Source organism: Cornus florida, unplaced genomic scaffold, assembly GCF_030987335.1.
Source record: "Cornus florida cultivar Cherokee Brave unplaced genomic scaffold, ASM3098733v1 CherokeeBrave_3.0.0_Hap2_Chr07, whole genome shotgun sequence".
In the NCBI taxonomy this organism is placed as follows: domain Eukaryota; kingdom Viridiplantae; phylum Streptophyta; class Magnoliopsida; order Cornales; family Cornaceae; genus Cornus; species Cornus florida.
The window spans coordinates 10,981,391-11,001,985 of NW_026775577.1; the positions used below are offsets into that span (position 1 = coordinate 10,981,391).

The 20,595-nt window shown below is 36.6% G+C and overlaps 2 protein-coding genes across 4 annotated transcripts; both read left to right on the forward strand.

The window, feature by feature from the left end:
- The first annotated feature begins 7,804 nt into the window (after positions 1-7,804).
- On the forward strand, positions 7,805-15,278 carry LOC132316495 (uncharacterized). Of its 2 annotated transcripts, none has more exons than XM_059814967.1 (12): positions 7,805-8,028; positions 8,114-8,176; positions 9,070-9,204; positions 9,505-9,607; positions 10,630-10,700; positions 10,806-10,910; positions 11,592-11,625; positions 12,123-12,223; positions 12,914-12,973; positions 13,032-13,235; positions 13,817-13,942; positions 14,959-15,278. In XM_059814967.1, exons 1-11 carry the CDS (start codon positions 7,912-7,914, stop codon positions 13,907-13,909), a joined length of 1,086 nt encoding a protein of 361 aa, XP_059670950.1. In that variant the 5' UTR covers positions 7,805-7,911; the 3' UTR covers positions 13,910-13,942; positions 14,959-15,278. The 2 variants fall into 2 exon arrangements, with proteins under 2 accessions (XP_059670950.1, XP_059670951.1); XM_059814968.1 differs by having other exon boundaries at positions 13,817-13,935.
- A 1,808-nt stretch (positions 15,279-17,086) lies between these two features.
- On the forward strand, positions 17,087-19,026 carry LOC132316498 (heavy metal-associated isoprenylated plant protein 21-like). Of its 2 annotated transcripts, none has more exons than XM_059814971.1 (3): positions 17,087-17,205; positions 17,389-17,464; positions 18,513-19,026. In XM_059814971.1, the coding sequence occupies exons 1-3, from the start codon at positions 17,134-17,136 to the stop codon at positions 18,803-18,805; spliced, it is 441 nt and encodes a 146-aa protein (XP_059670954.1). In that variant the 5' UTR covers positions 17,087-17,133; the 3' UTR covers positions 18,806-19,026. The 2 variants fall into 2 exon arrangements, with proteins under 2 accessions (XP_059670954.1, XP_059670955.1); XM_059814972.1 differs by having other exon boundaries at positions 17,132-17,236.
- Positions 19,027-20,595: the final 1,569 nt, after the last annotated feature.

The following is a 20,595-nucleotide window of genomic DNA, read 5'->3' on the forward strand; positions in this document are numbered from 1 at the left end:
GAACAGAGAGAACAACCCTCCTGGCCGCCCGTTGGGAGAAATAAAAGTGATTATGGGAGGATTTGCATGTGGGGGAGAATCAAGCTCAGCACGAAAAACTCATGTCAGGAGAGTCCAGAGCTCGGCAGGAATCAATGAAGTTGAAATTCATGAACCCCCAGCGAAGTCTCCTAGAGTGGAGGGCCAGGACATTACCTTTTCGGAAAAAGAAGCTAAGGGAATCGAGCAGCCACATGACGATCCTTTGGTAGTGACAATGGTCGTGGCCAACTACGCAATCCACCGTATACTAATTGACAATGATAGTTCTACCGACTTGTTATTTATTGATGCATTTGACAAGATGTGTATTGGCAAGGAAAGGTTAAGGCCAACAAAGTCCCCCCTTGTTGGTTTTTCTGGAGAAAAGGTTTTCCCATTAAGTGTAGTCACACTTCCATTGACAGCCGGGACCAGTCCGAAATAAGTAACCGTAATGGCAGATTTTTTGGCGGTGGACTGTCCATCTACGTATAATATAATCCTAGGGAGAACAACTTTGCATGCAATGAGAGCTGTCACTTTAACATACCACCTATTAATGCGGTTCCCTACAAAGCAAGGCATTGGTGAGTTAAGAGGTGACCAAGCCATAGCAAGGGAGTGTTATGTTGCCGCTTTAAGAATAAAAAAGTTGCAGGAAGCATTGGCCATTGAGAAACCAAAAGGGTTAACTAAGAAGGAACTCAATCAAAGGGCGGAACCAGTAGATGACCTCGTAGAGATCGACTTGGATGAAGAAAGAGCTGGAAGAAAGGTGAGTATAGGGTCATTACTCAACCCACTCATCCGAGATTCACTCGTTCAACTTCTCAGAGATAACAAAGATGTATTTGCATGGGCACATGACGACATGCCTGGCATCAACCCCTCCATTGTGGATCCATCTTTCAGACCAGTCAGACAGAAAAGGCGAGTGTTTGTTCCAGAGAGGAACCTTGCTATATCAGAGGAGGTCGAGAAACTCCTGAAGGCCGACTTTATCCGAGAGGTGCAGTACCCCCATTGGCTGTCTAATGTGGTTCTGGTCAAAAAGGCATATGGCAAGTGAAGGCTTTGTGTTAATTTTACAGATCTAAATAAGGCTTGCCCAAAGGATAGTTTTCCTTTGCCAAGGATTGATATGTTGGTTGAAGGAACAGCAGGGCATGAGTGACTTAGCTTTATGGATGTTTACTCCGAATACAACCAGATCCCAATGTATTCTTCTGACAGTGAAAAAACTTCTTTTATTACTGACAGAGGTTTATATTGCGATAAGGTGATGCTATTCGGGTTAAAGAATGTTGGCGCCACCTATCAGAGGCTAGTCAACACAATGTTCAAGCAACAAATAGGGAGAAACATGGAAGTGTATGTGGATGACATGTTGGTAAAGAGCCTGAAGGCCGAAGACCACTTAGCTGATTTACAGGAATCTTTTGATGTGCTTAGGGCCCATAATATGCACCTGAATCCAATCAAGTGCGCCTTTGGAGTATCCTCGGAAAAATTTATGGGGTATATGGTAAGCCAAAGGGGAATCGAGGCAAACCCTGAAAAGATTCGAGCAATACTAGATATGAGATCACCTAGATCAACCAAAGAGGTTCAGAAGTTAGCAGGAAGGATCGCAACTTTGAACAGGTTAATCTCTCGAGCCACTGACAAATACCTTCCTTTCTTTAAGATACTAAAGAAAGCCTTCGAGTGGACCCCGGAGTGCGAACAAGCATTCATTGAGCTCAAAAATTATCTCAGCTCACCACCATTATTGTCCCGAGCAATTTCTGTAGAAAGTTTGTACCTTTACCTAGCAGTTTTCCCTGAAGCGGTAAGCTCAACATTGGTTAGGGAGGAAACCAGTATTCAAAAACCGATATATTATACTAGTCGAGTACTTCGGGGAGCAGAAGAAAAGTACCTGGCAATAGAAAAATTAGCATTTGCGCTAATTGTGGCAGCAAGGAAACTCAGACCATATTTCCAGGCACACACCATAATAATGCTAACAGACCAACCACTAAGGCAGGTCCTATACAAGCCAGAGACGTCAGGGCGCCTCACAAAGTGGTCAGTAAAACTTGGTGAGTTTGACATCCAGTACAAGCCAAGGGTAGCAATAAAAGGCCAAGCACTTGCTGATTTTGTGGTTAAGTTTTCTTCTTCTCTAGAAGGGAATGGGGTCACAGCCGCAGCTGAAATTAATCCTGAGAATCAGATGCATTCGGATGATGCTTGGTCACTTTACGTTGACGGGTCATCCAACGCCCGAGCCTGTGGGGCCGAGTTAGTGATTATATCGCCAGAGGGAGAGAATCTGAAATATGCACTTCGATTTGGTTTTAGAGCCACCAATAATGAAGCGGAATACGAGGCTTTGATAGCAAGATTAAAGTTAGCAGAGGTTCTCGGAGTGCAACAATTGAAGGTGTTTATTGATTCTCAATTGATTACAAGACAAGTTTGTGAGGAATACGAAGCCAAAGATGACAAGATGAAATTGTACTTGCATAAGGTGAGGGGCCTAATTGGTCGCTTCAAGAAGTTTACAATCACACAAATACCCAGAAATAAAAACGAGAATGTAGATGCATTAGCTCGGCTAGCCACCGCAGTAGAGCTTGAGAGTACTAAGGCTATACCACTTGAGTATTTGGAAGAGCCTAATATATCTAAAGAGCACAAAGAAGTAAACCAGTTAGCACCGGGGTTAAAGTGGGCAAATTCAATAGTCAGGTACCTCAAGAGTGGGGAGTTACCACAAAACCCGGTGGAAGCTCGGAAGGTAAGGGTTCGAGCACCTAGGTACACGCTTGTCAATAAAGTTCTCTACAAAAGGGGTTTTTGTCTGCCCTTTTTACGTTGTGTCTCGGCAGAGGAAGCTCGCTACATCATGAAAGAGATACACGAAGGTGCTTGCAGAAATCATACAGGGGGCAGATCCTTGGCTTACAAGGCAGTTCGTCAAGGCTATTATTGGCCCACCATGCAGAGAGATGCATTGTAATTTGTAAGGAAGTGTGATAAATGTCAACGGTTTGCTAATGTTCCTAGACAACCACCCGAGGAGCTAGTGCCGATGTCAAGTCCATGGCCCTTTGCTTAATGGGGAATGGACCTGATTGGTCCACTGGCTACAGGGAAAGGCCAAACCAAATATGCTGTTGTGGCAATCGACTATTTCACCAAGTGGGTAGAAGCTCAACCATTGGCCACTATCACGGCAAACAATGTCAAAGAATTCACTTGGAAGTCTATAGTGTGCAGGTTTGGAGTTCCCCATGTCATTGTGTCAAACAACTGTAAGCAGTTCGATTGTGCTGTCTTCAAAGATTTTTGTTCCCAGTTAGGAATAAGAAATCATTACTCATCGCCCGGACATCCGCAAGCCAATGGGCAAGCAGAAGTGGCCATCAGGACAATACTCAGTTTGATTAAGAAGCGACTTGAGAAAGCAAAAGAGGGTGGCCAGAGGAGCTGCCTGGTGTATTATGGGCTTACAGAACTACAACAAAAACCTCGACAGGTGAAACTCCTTTTCTTTTAGCCTTTGGGAGCGAAGTAGTAATTCCAGTGGAAACTAGTGTAACAAGTTTCAGAACCAAACACTATGATCCACTCCAGAATAAAAGAGAACTAGCTGTCAACTTGGATTTAATTGAATAGAGGAGAGAACAAGCTCAAATCAAAGTTGCAGCCTATCAACAAATGATGTCTCGATATTATAACTCTCGTGTAAGGAAAAGGAGGTTCCAACCCGGTGACCTTGTGTTACGTAGAGTGACTCAGGCAACTAAGGAGCCTAACGAGGGCAAACTTACCACCAATTGGGAAGGCCTTATAGGGTTATTCGTACAAAAAGACAAGGCACTTATTGGCTAGAGACTTAAGGGGGAAGGCAACTTGACCACCCTTGGAATGCAGAACACCTAAGGAAGTACTATCAGTAAAGTTATAATTCAATATTAGTGTTAGCTTTTATTTTTCCTGATGTTTAATGTTAGTTTCGGGTCGATTCGCGACTTAGTCTTTCATTTTCAATAAGCCTTGAGGCAATGATAGTTTTTAATAAAATTCCTCTCAGTTGCGTTAACTCTTGGTCAGTTATCTTTACATTTGCAATGTCCCCGTACTATAAGGGATAGTCAATAAGCGTCCTGTACTAAAAGGACCAGAGCTGAATTAATCCCGTAATCAATGTTCCCGTACTATAAGGGATGGTAAATAAGTGTCATGTACTAAGAGGACCCGGGCTAAATTAATCCCGTAATCAATATCTCCGTACTATAAGGGATGATAAGTAAGTGTTCTGTACTAAAAGTACCCGGGCTGAATTAATCCCGTAATCAATGTCCCCGTACTATAAGGGATGGTAAATAAGTGTCCTGTATTAAAAGGACCCGGGCTGAATGAATTCCTCAATCAATATCTCCGTACTATAAGGGAGACTAACAGTGCTTCGTACTATAAAGGGCCCAGCTATATAAAACCCATAGTCGTTGTCACAAAGTGATACAAGATCATAATAGAGTTCTTCATACAATAACACTACTCATATAATGGGAGTTCGGTTCACGACTAAAAGACAATATTCAACGTTACAATAGTAAAGGGAATTGGAATTGCATAAAGATAAACCGAGGAACAGGAAGCTATTCCTCATCGTCTTCCTTTTCCTCCTCAGCATCCATGGCATCATCTGAATCAGCCGGAAAAGGTTCAAAACTTCCAAAATCTACATTTGGATAAGCAAAAAGAACGTCAGCTCGAAAAGACTCAAAGCCATCCTTGAAATTCTTTGCTTTCAGATACTCAAACTCTGGGGAAGTTTTGAATTTAGCAATAGTAGATGGCCCTTCAAGGGCGAGCTTGGTAGAAAAATCGGCGTTGAGGTCCGCGATGCGCGCGTCATAGCTGGCCCGCACATCTGCTAGTTCTTTGGTAAGGGTCGCTTCAGCCACCTCCGCCTTCTCTCGACACCCTTTTTCACTCGTAACCTCGTTTTGACTTGATTCGTGCGCCGCACGAAGGAAAGATACTGTGGAATTAAACTCTTCCTCGTTTTTGTTGAGCAGCATTTTGGAAGCTATGGCTCGGTGCGACACACTCGTACGGTATGTGGCAACCTGTGAACAAAAGGTAGCGGTGAGAGCTAAATAATAATAATAATAATAATACTGTGGTAAACAAAGGAGGGACACTCACTTGACCCAGATCGTGAAGGCCGGCATCCAAGGTTTGCTCAAATGAAGCTAATTCCGAATCATTAACATCATCTGCTATAACAAAGTTATCCATCCTGCGGGCAGCAAGGGTAGTATCACGAAGGACCGATTGGCGCTTAGATGAAGCAATGGGCCTTGTAGATTGGCCAGAACAGCCCTAGAGAGGTTCTCCTTGGGGAAACAATGGGGTAAACGAAGGTTTAACGGATCCGCTGAAAGGGTTCTCACTGTTAAGCATGTCCTGAAATAATGGTTATGTAGGAACATTAAAGGTTGTCAAAAACGAATTTGGGTTAGGTAACGCCTCCTGTAACGAAGAAGTTTCAGCAAACGGATGAGTTACTTGATTTGAACCATTCCTTTTTCTCCTCCTGGCCGGTGGAGATGTGTTATCATTATTGCGAAGCTGTTCAATCACATCATGATCGAATATCGGCGGTGCAGCTGCAAGGGGGGCTAACACAATCAATATAGACAATAAAAGAAGTGCACAATTTGGCTCAAGAGATAAACTCACAATACCTTCAACTATGGTGAGGGTGTTGCGACAACCCTGTTATTGAGTTCAAATGAAGCAATGGTTTGCGGATTTACTATCTCAGCCCACACTTTTAACGGGTACGCACGGGCTTTTGCTATATTAGCATGCTCTTCATCGGTAAGGTCACGATCTATTGTCAAATTTATTGAAGTAAGAAGTGTTAACTAAGTCAAAACAGTCATCTGAGGAGAGTAAATAAAATAAACTTTTTACCAGCAAGATTCGGCTCATTCCATGATCGGGGCACATAAAGGCTTTTGTCCTCAGGGCTGGCACCCACATCGAACTCCCAACCATCTCTGGACACAAAGAAAAAAGCCAATCTCCATTTTCAGGGGTAGCTAGGAAGCTTTCCTAGCAAGGCGTCAGGTGGGTGGGCAAAGTTGAGCCAATCACCAGCTTTCTTCCTGGGTTGAAAGCAGTGAAGAAACTCCTTCAATGTCAAAGGAGTATTACCGCACAAATGCCACAAAATTATGCATCCCACAACTGTTTTCCAAGCATTTGGAGAAAGTTGGGAGGGAGCTAGATTAAAGAACCTGAGTAGCTCCCTAACAAATTTAGGTAAAGGGAACCGTAAGCCAGCATCGAAAGCCGTCTCAAAGAAATAAGTGGAGTCCCTTACAGAGAGTCCCTGCGTTACTAGACAAACAAGTGGCAACAATCCAAGGCCTACACCAGAGGCTCATAAGTTGTTTAACAGGGGTCCCCTACGTTTTTCTCTTTATAACTACAAGTAAGTGGCCGTAACACAAGGTCTATGCCGGTTTCTACGTTGTAAAGGAAAAAGGGAATCCTTTGTAACTTTCTGACAATGGGGTCCCTTACACCTTTTTGACAAGGGAACCCTTTGCACCTTTTTGACAAGGGAATCCCTTGCACCTTTATGACAAGGGGGTCCCTTGCACCTTTTTGGCAAAGGGTCCCTTGTACCTTTATGACAAAGGGATCCCTTACACCTTTTTGACAAGGGAATCCCTTGCACCTTTTTGACAAGGGAGTCCCTTGCACCTTTAGGACAAGGGGATCCCTTACACCTTTTTGACAAGGAAGTCCCTTGCACAGGTCCCTTGCACCTTTTTGACAAGGGAGTCCCTTGCACCTTTATGACAAGGGGTCCCTTGCACCTTTATGACAAGGGATCCCTTGCACCTTTTTGGCAAAGGGTCCCTTGTACCTTTATGACAAGGGATCTCTTGCACCTTTTTGAGAAGGAGGTTTCTTGCACCTTTATGACAAATGGACCATTGCTATCTTTGACGGAGAAGTTCCCTCCATTTGCCATGAAGGCCCCAATAATATAAATATATAAAATGAAATATATATATATATATATTTTCTACTAATCTTCCAGGGAATCAAACACCTTACATTCTCTTAGTTTGAGATCTAAATATGAGAATGGGGGCCAACTGATGATAAGGTCTCTACAATCCAACACGAATACACAAGTTCTAACAGACACGAAAGCCAAGAAGTCTAGTAAGCTACAGTTACGTAGCGATATGAATAAGGATAAGTTCTTAAGATCCGTATTGTACTAGAATAAGGAGATTAATTCCCTTATCAAATACTATAATCTATTCTATTAAAAGGGTAACTAGCCAATTCAAAATGTACGCAAACAATATCCCTAAGAGAGTCCATTGATCTTTCTGGTCTTGTACTAACTTGACCGTCGGAGGCTCTTGAGTCGGTGCCGTACCGGTGCCTTTTCGACGATGCTTTTTCTTCTCTGCAGGTGACTGCGTCGTTATGAGTCGTAACATAATCTTGCATCATCACAAGTGATATTTAAGTTTTTTTTTTTTTCTTCTTCAAAGTGACAATTGCAGATTGAAATATGAATATTTTCTTTTTCTTTTTCATTTTTTTTTATAAAAAAGTTAGCTATAGAAAAAAAAAAAAAAAAAAAAAAAAAAAAAAGGAATAACACATAGGGGTGTATATCTATTGACAACGTGGCAAAATGTGATTTGCAGACATCAAAGTAATTTATTACGTATAATTTACTAGAACCGAATCCTTTGTTACCTACTCTTGAACGGATGAACATCAAATCTGGAGAGAGTGATAGCCTAATCCTAAGCACGAACCCATAGCCGTTGTGTTGAAGAAGAAGGAATGCAATCGTCTTCACTGATGCTTCGACGCTTTTGCTGTTTCAATGCAACCTTTTCTTCTTCTGCTCTCAACCCTTCCTCTAAGAAAAAGCAACTCGTCTTCTTGGGTTCCCCTCAAGTACATCTCTCTCTCCTCTCTCTCTATATATATATCTATATATGTTGTATGCATATAATTTTTTAGTGCAATGACTGTTATTCAGGTATCTGCATCTGTTCTTGATGCTCTTTTCAATGCATCTTCATCTCCGGGCTCTTTATTTGAGGTACTAAATGATACAATTTATGAACTCAAATGTTTATATTTTCTTTATCTCTATATACATTAGTCCACAATAGTACTTCAATTTGGCTCTGCCTTTGTAATTTTGGTTATGGGTCTTACAGATTTTGTTTTTGTTGGGTGTTTTTAAACTTTTGATTTTATGTTTATTTTGGAAGATTTTGATGGGTTTTTATTTGATGTTTATATTTTCTGTTTCTCTACCCATTTTAGTCAATAATATTACTTCAATTGAGTCTGCCATTGTAATTTTGATTATTGGTCTTATAGATTTTGTTTTTATTATAGAATCCTGATTTCATGTTTATTTTGGAAGATTTTGATGCCTTTTCGAAAAGGACTTGATCCGCATTCCAATTTCACCCACAAAGTCTTTAGCTTTTACTTAAAATCATGATATTGATTCCCGGTTGCAGACTCTGGGTACTTCAAATCAGCTCAAACTTTTTACTTTATATTTCAATTTTAATTAAATTATATTTTATGATTATTTTGGGAAAGGAGATTAAATCTAATGGTTAAATCTTATCATTTACAGTAGTATACATGATTCTTCAACTGGAAATTATGGTTTCGTTGATCAGTTCTTTCTTCATCATGATGGCACTGTATTAGAACTCGATGTTGACTTGTATTTATTCAAGCCCCGCTGAAATTTTTTATCAAGTTCCTGAAATTTGCATATGAACTTACATTTGATTTGAGCTTAATTTTACATAGTTTCTAATATAACCTGGCTTTTAAGTTATGGTCCTCCTCCTTTTGGCACAATAGACTCGATATAAGTAATGTTTTGCAGAGCGAAAGATGTTTTAAGGATTATTATTGTGGATTCTATCTGGTTGCTCATTTTATTGATGATTTGATACTGTCTAGGTCGCAGCAATTGTTACTCAGCCGCCTTCTGGAAGAGATAGGGGAAGAAAAGTGATGCCTTCTCCAGTTGCACAGCATGCTCTTGATAGAAGCTTCCCTGCCGATTTGATTTTTACGCCTGAGCGAGCTGGTGAGGTAGGTACGTTTTCTGGGTATTATTTGTTATCATTATCCATGCACACCAAAATTTCGTGTTCGACTTTAAACTTGTAATTGTACTTATGGTTGATAAGTCTTTTTCATTTGACTCGAAGGTTTCTCTCACTTGTTTCTCATTCCAAATCAAGTCTTCTCTGTGGGAGTTTTCCATGCACTGCCGTGCATTTAGATATTCTAACAATGTTTCCTTGGCTGTTCAGTAATTTGTTTATATCAATGTCATTGAAGTACTTGACATATTCTGGGAAGCTCATTTCTCATTCTACGGTTATGCAGGAAACATTCTTGTCCAGTTTAAGAACTTTGCAGCCAGAACTTTGCATTACAGCAGCTTATGGGAATATATTACCAAGCAAGTTTCTCAATATTCCGCCACTGGGTTAGTTGAAACTTAAATTTACAATGCAATTTCTGTAACAAAATCAAAGTTGATATTTTGTGTTATTCTGTAACCTTTATAGTCTCGCCGATTGAGCTAGTTTTTTTTATTTTATTATTAGTATTTTTTACATACGTTAACTCATTGACTGTTAGAATCTATAAATTTGAGATTTAGACCATTGTCTTAACAAAGTGCGATCACAAATCTTTTTTTTTTTTTTTTGATGATTTTTACTTCACATTTAGGTACAACATTTGAAAATTTGCTTAACGTTCATGCCCTGATAACCTAAAACTTGTGAAATATCTTTAACTTTTGAATCTGACCTAATCACTTTCTACACGTATTCTCATGCATCTTATGCTTCAACTTTTATAAAAGCTTGTTCTGTATGTGTTGTTGTTCGCAACTTTTCTTCTTGTTGTATAGGCATCAACTACTTATTAGCAAAACCTTGATGTATTTTGTTAATATTTGTAAATTCTTTAGTTATTGGACAAGTTCCATTTCTTGCTAATGTCTACCCATGTAAGCAGTAACAAATTTGTAACCTTTAATATTACAAGAACTCAGAACTGAAGCTAGGAGTAATCTCGTAAACTGAAGATTGTGATATCATATAGTTTGTCTTGTTATAATGACGTAGAATACATCTTTCCTGTTATTGGAATAGTGTGAACAGTCATTACGACCATACTTATGTGTTGAGAGAATTTACCAATCATTATTTTAGGAATTACTTTACGCCTTTGCATTTTAATATAACTTCAGAAGGTGTCATTAATTTCAACATGCTTCCAGTTGATTCAAAGACATTGTCAGAAAGGACTTTATATGTAAAGTCAATATGTGCTCTCTCTCTCAAACACATCACCATTCCAACAGTATATATCTGTTGAGGAGAGATGGATTTGATCATTGGGGGATGGAGTTCTTCTCTTTTGTCTGATATGATTTTTCCACCATCTAAACTTGAAACCTGTTATTACGGTATCTCATGTTCAAATGTAATCTTCCAGGGACAGTCAATATACACCCAAGCCTGCTGCCTCTATACCGTGGTGCTGCTCCTGTTCAAAGAGCTTTGCAGGTTCTTAATTCCATTGAAATTTTGATATTAGTTATTTGGAATGCTTATCTATACTATTGTATCCTTTGTGAGTTCTACCCACAATATCATATATTTATATGCTAGGATGGTGTAAAAGAAACAGGAGTATCGTTAGCATTCACCGTACGCCCGCTGGATGCTGGACCTATCATTGCCTGTGAAAGAATGGAAGTTGATGATCAGATTAAGGTATGCATGACATTATTTAGAGTCATTAGTTTTATCTGAAGGTTATAGAAGGAGAACGATGAAATTCAGTTAGTCCATTTTCATGTCAGTCTCCATTTGATATATGACAAGTATTCGGGTGTTTTTTTGATCAGTAGATGATAAGTTGCATATGGGACAAATTTTTTGTAGTAGATGGTTCCGAGAGTCAAGTCCATCACATTTTATCTCATAAATTAACAATAATGCCGATATATGTTACAAGAGCTCAATTATGTGTTGAGTGTGGATTTGTGTTTAAATGTCTGACTTATCAAATCCTCGGACCTATGAACTCAGGAATATGGCTAAATATTCATATTTATTGTTATTTTCTTTTATTTCATAGGATGAAATGGTGTTTCGTGACAAAATGAACATAATAAAAGAGTTTTATGTACAATCTTACATTTCTTCAAGCATTTAGAATAGTCTGTATAGCATAGACGTGGATAAATAAAACTGCAATTAGTAATTTTTGTCTCCATTGACTTATCTCTCGACAGCAGTAGTTAGCTTCATCTTGACCTGCAAGTTTCTCTTAAGCACACAACATCTGGTCTAATAGTTAAACTTAAATTAATCATTACATCTTTCTATTGCTTTTGACTAGCATTTACTACATTCTAAGATTTTTTTTTTTTTTTGGTGAGCTGCCTGCAGGCACCGGAATTACTTGCATTGCTGTTTTCTGAGGGTAGGCTATTGAATTCCATTCTCTATGTTGTTTTTAATATCTGTATCTTAAACATCCTTGTAGTTTATAAATGTTTCACTTTATACTTCTATACATCTCTAATATATGACATATTTTTGCCTCTTTTTATTTTTAAGTTGCTCTGTAATATGGAGTTTTTGTTGTTTGCTAGTTAATAAACTTTAAGTATGTATTATGGAAATAATTTCATCATGCTATGTTAGCACGAATGTAGAACTGTGACAGTTGATTTAGAATAGATATGTTGACACGGATGAATTTTTAAAAAATGAGACATGACAAGGCAAGGACTTTTTGCAATATCTAAATATCCATGTTGACAACCGATCCACTCTTATTATACGTTGGAAATAAAATTTTGATTGGTGACCATGAGCTTCCCTCTGGATATGACAGATTGGCAATGGTGAAATCACAAGCCTAAGATGACTATATATAACTGATCCATTTTATTTTATTTTATTCTATAAATGTAGGATCTAAACTTCTGATACATGAGCTTCCCTCTATATTTGATGGATCAGCAAGGGCAAAAGCACAAGCCCAAGATGACTCTAAAGCTACTTTGGCTCCAAAGGTAACCCTTTTTAAACTATAATATTAACAGAGCCTGCAAAAATTCTAGGTCAAGTTGATATGTGATATAATGTTTACAAGTAAGTTTGCTTTTTTATATTACTATTCATGCATGCATTAAGCATTTCAAATTTTAAAATTGAAACAATGATTTCCTGAAACTGATTCTGGTAACGGCTAAAAGGCTGCTGGCAGTCCTGTAGAAAGGGTTACTGTTTGGTTAATGAGTGTCAGCTTTGTACTTCATTTTTGCATTGTCACTTAGGCTGCTTGCTCAATAAATGGTCGGAAAAAGACTAATGTTATTGTGAGTGTGAGCATCGGCGTACTGATGTTGCATCGTTTTGGCATATTCAGATTTCTGCATTTTCAGACCTGTGCTTCCTGAACGAGCTCTAAACTTAAAAATTCTAGACTGGTTCATTCTCTGTCTGCCTCCATCGTGCCCTTTGCTTCCCTTTTCTTGTTTGAGTACTTCCTAGATATCAGATATAGGGGATGAATGTTTATGCGACAGATGACAACATATGGTATTTAAGAAAGATGGAAATAACTTTTATTCAAGTTTGTTTTTGAATCATATGTACTTCTGTTGGCTTGCTGCAATAAATTAAGTTTGCCAACTTTCTATATTTAGGGTCAGGGATCTGTATATAGACTATTGAATTTTAAGATTGCTTCCTTTATGCAGATTAGTCCTGAGGAGTCGTGGCTATCCTTTGATCAAGAAGCTTTAGTCCTACATAATAAGGTACAGTCTTACTTTTTCCCTTGATCTGACTATGTAGAAATGACACACAACCTTTTAGGTTCGGGCATTTGCAGGGTGGCCTGGTACCCGTGCTAGAGTTGAAGCTATTGACAACAAAAGTGGTCAACGGAGTATTCTAGAGCTTAAGATTATCACTACAAGAGTTTGCAGCACTGAAAATATTCAGCGTAATGAAGTAGATGTTGTGGATTTTGTTAAAGGTGCATTGGTATTCCCATGTGGTGGGTGCACAACGCTCGAGGTGAGCAATCATTCTAAGGTTTTATGCTATATATATATATATTTTAAGATATTCCTATGGCTGTATTAATGGCATGATAAAAATTGAGTTTTGATGGTTGATGCTTTTCCTTATTTTTTCCCCATTATTTTTCAAACCCAAAAGAAATGCTTTATGGGGTGATTATGAGCTCGTGTGTGTGCTTGGGTGCCTTTACTTTAGTGTCAAGCTCTGTAAAGGCACATGGTCGTAAGGAAAAAGAAGTTGTTTTAAAGCATGTTTTAAGTTGGGGCCTATTCATTTAATAGTCAAGATGATGAGCAAAATATGTCCCTTTCTCTATTGTTTCCTAAGCGCTATTCTCAAATTGTGCCAAAGCTGTTGTACAGCGATGAAATACTGATATGACATCTAAAAAGGAGGGGCGGGTCAAGAGTTTATTTTTTCTTAGGTGTTGGTCCTAGCCAAACGAATTCAGGCTAGAGATATGTTTTGCACTAAAATGCATTTAACAGGCACACACTTCGTTATGGTCACACGTTAAGACGTAATGCATGCCCTTTGTTACTGTTATTGATGTTGGCTCTATGATGATATTTCAGGTACTGGAAGTTCAGCTTCCTGGTAAGAAAGTGGTAAGTGCAGCTTCATTTTGGAATGGTTTGCGAGGTCAAAAGCTGAAGAAGTTACAATGAAGGAGGCATTTTGTTTAGACGGCAAAGTAAGATGTAGGTTGAGAATATTCAATATGTTCTCTCTTTCTTTCTCTCTCTCATTAATTTTAAAAGGATTTTCTATATATTAATCTTAATTGTGAATATTTTCCTTAGTTTGTTTAAAGAGGGGTTATTTTGGCATTAATTTTAAAAAAAAATTTGTTCTCCCGTTGTTCCATATATATTATATATTTTCCCTCTCTTCTTTGTTGGCTATAAGTTAATAACACACACACATTATTGTCCCACAAGGGGACTTGAACCTTAAGAGGATATACCACTTAAGCAAAGGCTTGGTGGTCCTATTGTGCCATACTCTTAGAGTAAAAGAATATATTATTTGGTTCACAAATTTGTGAAAGATTTTTTAGAACAAACTTTTGAAATCTTAAAAGTTTCAATGGGAGACATGAAATTCTTAAACAAAAAACTATAGGGGATGACAGTTCATTACAGTACGAAAGAGAAGCTTCCAGTCTGAAATGGCAATAAAAAGTTTGGTTTTTATGCAAGGCTGGTCTACACTTAAAACATTGTTAAAATGACTTAAAAGCTGATGCAACTTTGTTCTATGTTGAAACTAAAAAGAGTTGTACTCATGCAAGGCTGGTCCAGTAGCTGGAACAAAAGTAAAAGAGGAATGTTGCCCTTGATGGGACAACTCATCTTATAAACAATTCTTGGAAATGGCTTATGAAACACAGAACTTTCTTTTAGCCAACACTTAAGGATGATTATATCGAGATTTACGAATTCTTGTGACCAAATGATGTGATCTATCAACTATCGTACATTGTTGGCGTATTGTGTTTCTTAGTGTCGAGATTCAAGAGTACTAATAGCATGTATATGGCACGGGGCAAGAAAACGTATAGTGGTAGTCTGGTAGCATCTTGACATTGTAACTTATCGGATATCCTTAAATTTTGTTTACTTTACTGTATTATTATTATTATTATTATTTTTTTTTAATTTTGTATATTAAGCAGATTTGATGTATGACACATTTATCTGGTTTCTCCTTATAGTTATACTTTGAAGAGAAGGAAAGCTTTGGCTGGGAGAGAGGATTCTGAATTTGCTCTGGTTTGAAGGCATGGAGTTTGATATGGTCAGCTAATTCCACAGCCCATTGCATCTTTATTTGAGGGATTAGAACTGTATTCTGATGAGCCACACTTGAGAGATCAGAAGTGAAAATTTTGGCAATGCTTATATGGCAGTTTAGTTTATATTTATTTTCTTTATACGGCAGAAGCTTTTCTGATTGCTCGTATGCAGTAAATTTTCAAAATGTTCATTTTTGTGGTGTATTATTAGTTATATATGCAAGAAAGCTTTTCTTTAATTTGACATGATTGAGAGAGAGAAGCAGCTAGATGGATGGCAAAGAAATCATTGGATCATTAGGGATATATACAGGAGACCTCTATATATTAGTACACCTGGTTTATTACTCTCTCTTTCTACATGTCATGATAAAATGAAGAGAGAATTGAAAATGAAAAGAGAATATAACATGGTAAAGGAGAGGCTTATTTGCAAAGAAATAAAAAAAAATAAAAAAATAAAAATTTCCTTGCACTTTACAAGTTCCGGCAATTATAGAAAATGTAATTCACTAGTATTTTCTCCTCTTCCAAAGGAAAAGGTGGATGGTTTAGTGGGAATGTATTTCTTGCTAATGAAAAAATGATAAAAAAGAAATTGTAGTTTCTTTATGCAAGTCGGACGACTTTTTGTGAATTGAGCATGTTGAATATTTTCTTCCATTTTAGTTTGGGTAATTTCACGGAGTTTTGTCTGAAGAAAGTTTTATGCAATTAACCCTAGAGTAAATTGAGATTTGAGAAGAAGTTGATGATGGAGAAATTGACACAAATTCATACTAGAAATGCATCCAAATGCACCTTTGGTATGTTTAAGAGATTATTTTAAAACAAATTGTAATGTTCACCAATACAAACCAAGTATAAGAAAAACAACAATTCCAACACTAAGCTAATTTTCAAGTATTGTACACAACATTTGACTATAATTAATTACTTCAAAACAAATGACATTCACAAGCTGTGAGGAAAGAAAAGAATAGTTGGGGAATCTATATTGAAGAAGCTAATACATATGAGTCCAAAGAAGAAGGCACATAATTCCGGTAAATTTTGATTTCTAGTGACTTTAAATAAACTTAAATTGTTTGCAAAGAAACTTGAAGAAGACAATCACCTGCTTCAATCCAAAGTGAAGATAACCACGGATATTTATGGATAGTATAATCTTTCCTCCTTAAAAGAAAGGTTGAGAGTTCAAAATAATAAAGTACATGTTATATGTACTGAGTGTGTGTTTGCGTTAACTCTCAAAATAATAATAATAATAATTATTATTATTATTGAAGAAAACAATGCAAAATTTTGAATTGTGCAACAATTTAAGAAATAACAATATATAAAAAAATAAATAAACAATGGTTATCATTTGAGGTATGGAGTTGAAGTGTTGAAAAAAGTTTGGAGGGCATATTTTTCCAGCTTAATTTCAAATATGGGAAACATGGTCTGCTAGCTCATTATTTAAGAAATTTGCTCCAATATTTTGCAAACAATTTTAGTTGGAATAGAAACCAACTATATATCAAGATCTTGATGGTTTTCAATCTCTAACAATTTGCTGAAATTTGGTGAAGGATAGGGCTTGGCGTAATAGTAAAGTTGTTCCGTTATGATTAATTATGAGATCACACCGAGTTAATTAAAAAAAGAAGAAGAAGGTAAAGCTTCGTACATCTGACCCTCTTCAAATTCTAAAACGACAGGAGAAGCCTCTTACGCTGATCAGTTAGCTCTTTAATCTTCAGATAGAATCAAGCTACAAAGCCATTATTGTGGTATATATTGATAAATAAATGAAAAGCAAAGCCACACCCATTGAACGAAAATGAAAGCAAACACAAAAGCACTTTTACAACATTTTTCCATTAACTTAAGAAAATAAACAAATGAAGGGGGAAGTCCAAAAGCATTGTTGCCCCCCTCATGATTTCAAGGCACATTATCATGGTTTGTGGGGCATTTTGTTGGTTAAAAAAATTCCATAGACATCTTGTTTACACATCTCCTTTAGTCCCACAAACCACCTAGCTTATATATATACCAATTCTTCCATTTATCTCTTTGTACTTTGCTTTCGGCCAAAGACAAGCAATGGGTGCTCTTGATTATCTTTCTAACTTTTGTACTGTCACCACCACAAGAGGCAAACGCAAACCAATGCAGGTACTCATTAGCTCCAGGCAACTAGCTTCATGTGTGTATAATCTTTGTAGAACTCTTTCTCTCTCTCTCTCTCTCTCTCACACACACACACACACACAGACACACACTTGTGTTTTGCTGGTTTTACTTTCTTCAGTTGCTTTATATTTCTTTCTGAGAGATGGGTTATGTTTTCTGTTTCAGACAGTTGAGATTAAAGTCAAAATGGACTGTGATGGTTGTGAAAGGAGAGTGAAGAATTCTGTTAAGTCCATGAAAGGTTCTTTTAGATTCTCTCTCTCTCTCTCAAGCTCTTTTTCATCTCTCTGGTTGAGGATATATATAGCAACTGCTTCTATAGTCAAACAACAATGTTAGTTTTTATTTTTTTAATTTTTTTTTTTTTTGTATTTTTGTTTTCGTAGTTCAACCAAACACACACAATCACAATATTACTCCTAGCAGGATCGAACTCTCAACCTCCTTTTGGGAGGAGAGACTAGTTAACAACATTGTTAGTTGCCAAAGTAACCGTAATTGTGACAGTTCTATCAACAGCTTTCATACTTATATATTTTTTTCCTCCATAGCTAGCAGTAGCAGCATTTAAATCTCAATTTTTTTTTCCCGGATATATTCGGATGAACTTTTTGTAAATTCATAATATAAGGAATCAGACTTCTTAAAAATGTTTTTATCAGTTATGACAACCGCACATAAAGAGAAACAGTGCACAGGAAGATGAATATACAAGTGTGTGAGTGTGTGTGTATAAAAACCTTGGTTAGCACTACTGCAAAGGAAAGGAGGAAAAAAGGAAAAGGTTCAGTGAGAAGTCGAGAACTGAAATTTGTTTCTTTGTCAAATTTAATCAAATGGGTTTTTTTAGGTCTAGGTTTGGTCTCTTTTGGTATGATTTTATCTGCTTATTTAATTTTGTCAATTAATGAATGGGCTTTGAGGATTTGTTGCTTTAAGTGGAAAGGAAAAACTTATGCCTTGGCAAAAAATTATTTTTTATTTTTATTCTCAAAATTTAAGCAAATTGTACATGTACGAACGTCAGAAATGCTCATGGAATTGAAGGAAACACCTCAGATAAGATAATTAATACGTAAAGTCCATCACATAGATAGCAAAGAACCCCAAACCCTACTTTATTTTGTTTATATGTTACTAGAATATATTTCTCTTTGGAATTGTATAATCTAACTTTATCTCTAACCCTCAACGTACTAATAACTGAAATGTACTTTTGATCTTTCTGGACTTCTTTTGATCATCTCATATATATTATCATAATCTCTCTCTCTCTCATTGGCTTTTAGGTGTGAAATCTGTGGAGGTTAATCGAAAACAAAGCCGGGTAACAGTTAGTGGCTATGTTGAGCCAAACAAGGTATTAAAGAAAGTAAAGAGTACTGGAAAGAGAGCTGAATTCTGGCCTTACATCCCACACAACTTAGTTTACTATCCTTATGTTCCTCAAGTCTATGACAAGAGGGCCCCTGCAGGCTTTGTTCGCAATGTTTCACAGGCGGTACCTGCCCCGAATGCACCTGAGGAGAGAATGACCTATCTCTTCAGTGACGATAACCCAAATGCATGTTCCATCATGTGAAATACTACTTAACTGAGTGGAAGAAAAAAAAAAAAAAAAAATGTTCACATGAGGAAGAAAGTGAGTTTATATAAAGGAATTTCAATATGATGTTTTGTTGTGGCCTTCTACTATATGTATGTATGTATGATTTCATGCTTTGCCAGTTTAAACTGCCTCATGTAGACAATGATGTCAATGTTTTAGCTGATATAAATATATGAGGTATTGAATGTAATAAATTTGCCACTGTTGAGAGTATAATTCTGCAATATTATGGGTTTAAATGGAAGGGAATGAGTTTTTTTTTTTAATTTAATTTTTTAAAAGAAGAATGATCATCCCGTTACTTACTTGGACTCTCGAATGGTTTGCATCCAGAATTTGTAAATTATTCGAGAATCTAAAGTAGCTAACTATATATATATATATATATAGTCAATAGATATACCAAAAAAAATAAAAAATAAAAGTTTATTTGATATGTTAACACTACAAAAACTAATAACTAGTCATTAACCATGATAAGGGGAGAAAAAGAAAAGCTAACTATATATATATATATAGTCAATAGATATACCAAAAAAATAAAAAATAAAAGTTTATTTGATATGTTAACACTACAAAAACTAATAACTAGTCATTAACCATGATAAGGGGAGAAAAAGAAAAGAAAGGAAAAGAAAAGGTGAGGTGAAATTATCGGTTTCAAATCTACACTGAGCATAACTGATTCTTTATTTTATTTTTGTGATCTATTGGGGGAGGAAGGATCATATCAGAATAAATAGATAAAGAGTATACTCAAAAGGGAGACATGACATTTTAAAGGTTGTGGTGGTAGAATAAGATTCTTGTTCTGATCCTAAATTGGTGGAATTAATTAGGTCAAATATGTTTTCAATGTCACTTGCATGTACAATTAAAGTGCTTTTCCCCAGTTATTTGGCATGTTTTTTTTACGAAAGTTCAAGTAAATGTATTAACATTCATAATATTATTCCTCACGACTCGACACTCAAATCTTTTTCTTGAAAAAGTGAGATCATACCATCTAGCATCAACAAGAATTCTTGTAGATTAGTTAGTTGAACCATATATGCATATAATTGTTAACATATATTCTAATATATAAGTCCATATATTTAACAAGATGAAAAGATGGCAAAAGTGATAACAATCACAATAACAGATACCATATATATTTTTGAAGCTTATATGGGTAGTGACTAAAAGACTAGATATCAGAAAATCAAAATTGGCTTCATATAGGAGAGATCCACTTAATTATACATACAGCCACCAAAGGGTTAGGAAAGTGAATGAAATAAAAAATATTATAAGAAAGTATAATGTAAAACTTTTTAGGTAGCTTATGATAAAAGCATGCATTTTAATATATGGTAAAACATATCTATGATGGAGTTATGATTACCGTACCCTAAAGATGATATTCATGGTAGAAATATGAATTTCCTATTAAAATTGGCTAGCATTAATTTGGTTTTACCATCATTAGGCAGTATCTTCTTATTCATGGCTTTAGGTAGGAAAGTGAAGCTCATGTGTATGCTTATTAATTGAAGAAAGCCATACCATACTAAGCATAATGAAGCTTCCAACCTTACTTCATATGTACCAATAGGCTCTAGTTTAAATAGTATAAGCTCTTTCTTTTTTCTTTGGAACATTCGAGCTTTAGCGGAGGCAAAAGTATATAGTGAGTGAGCATAGATTTGCTTGAACCAAAAAAATATATATATATAGATCCTTAAGCCATAGGTTAATTTCTTAGAAGTTCAAGCTATTAA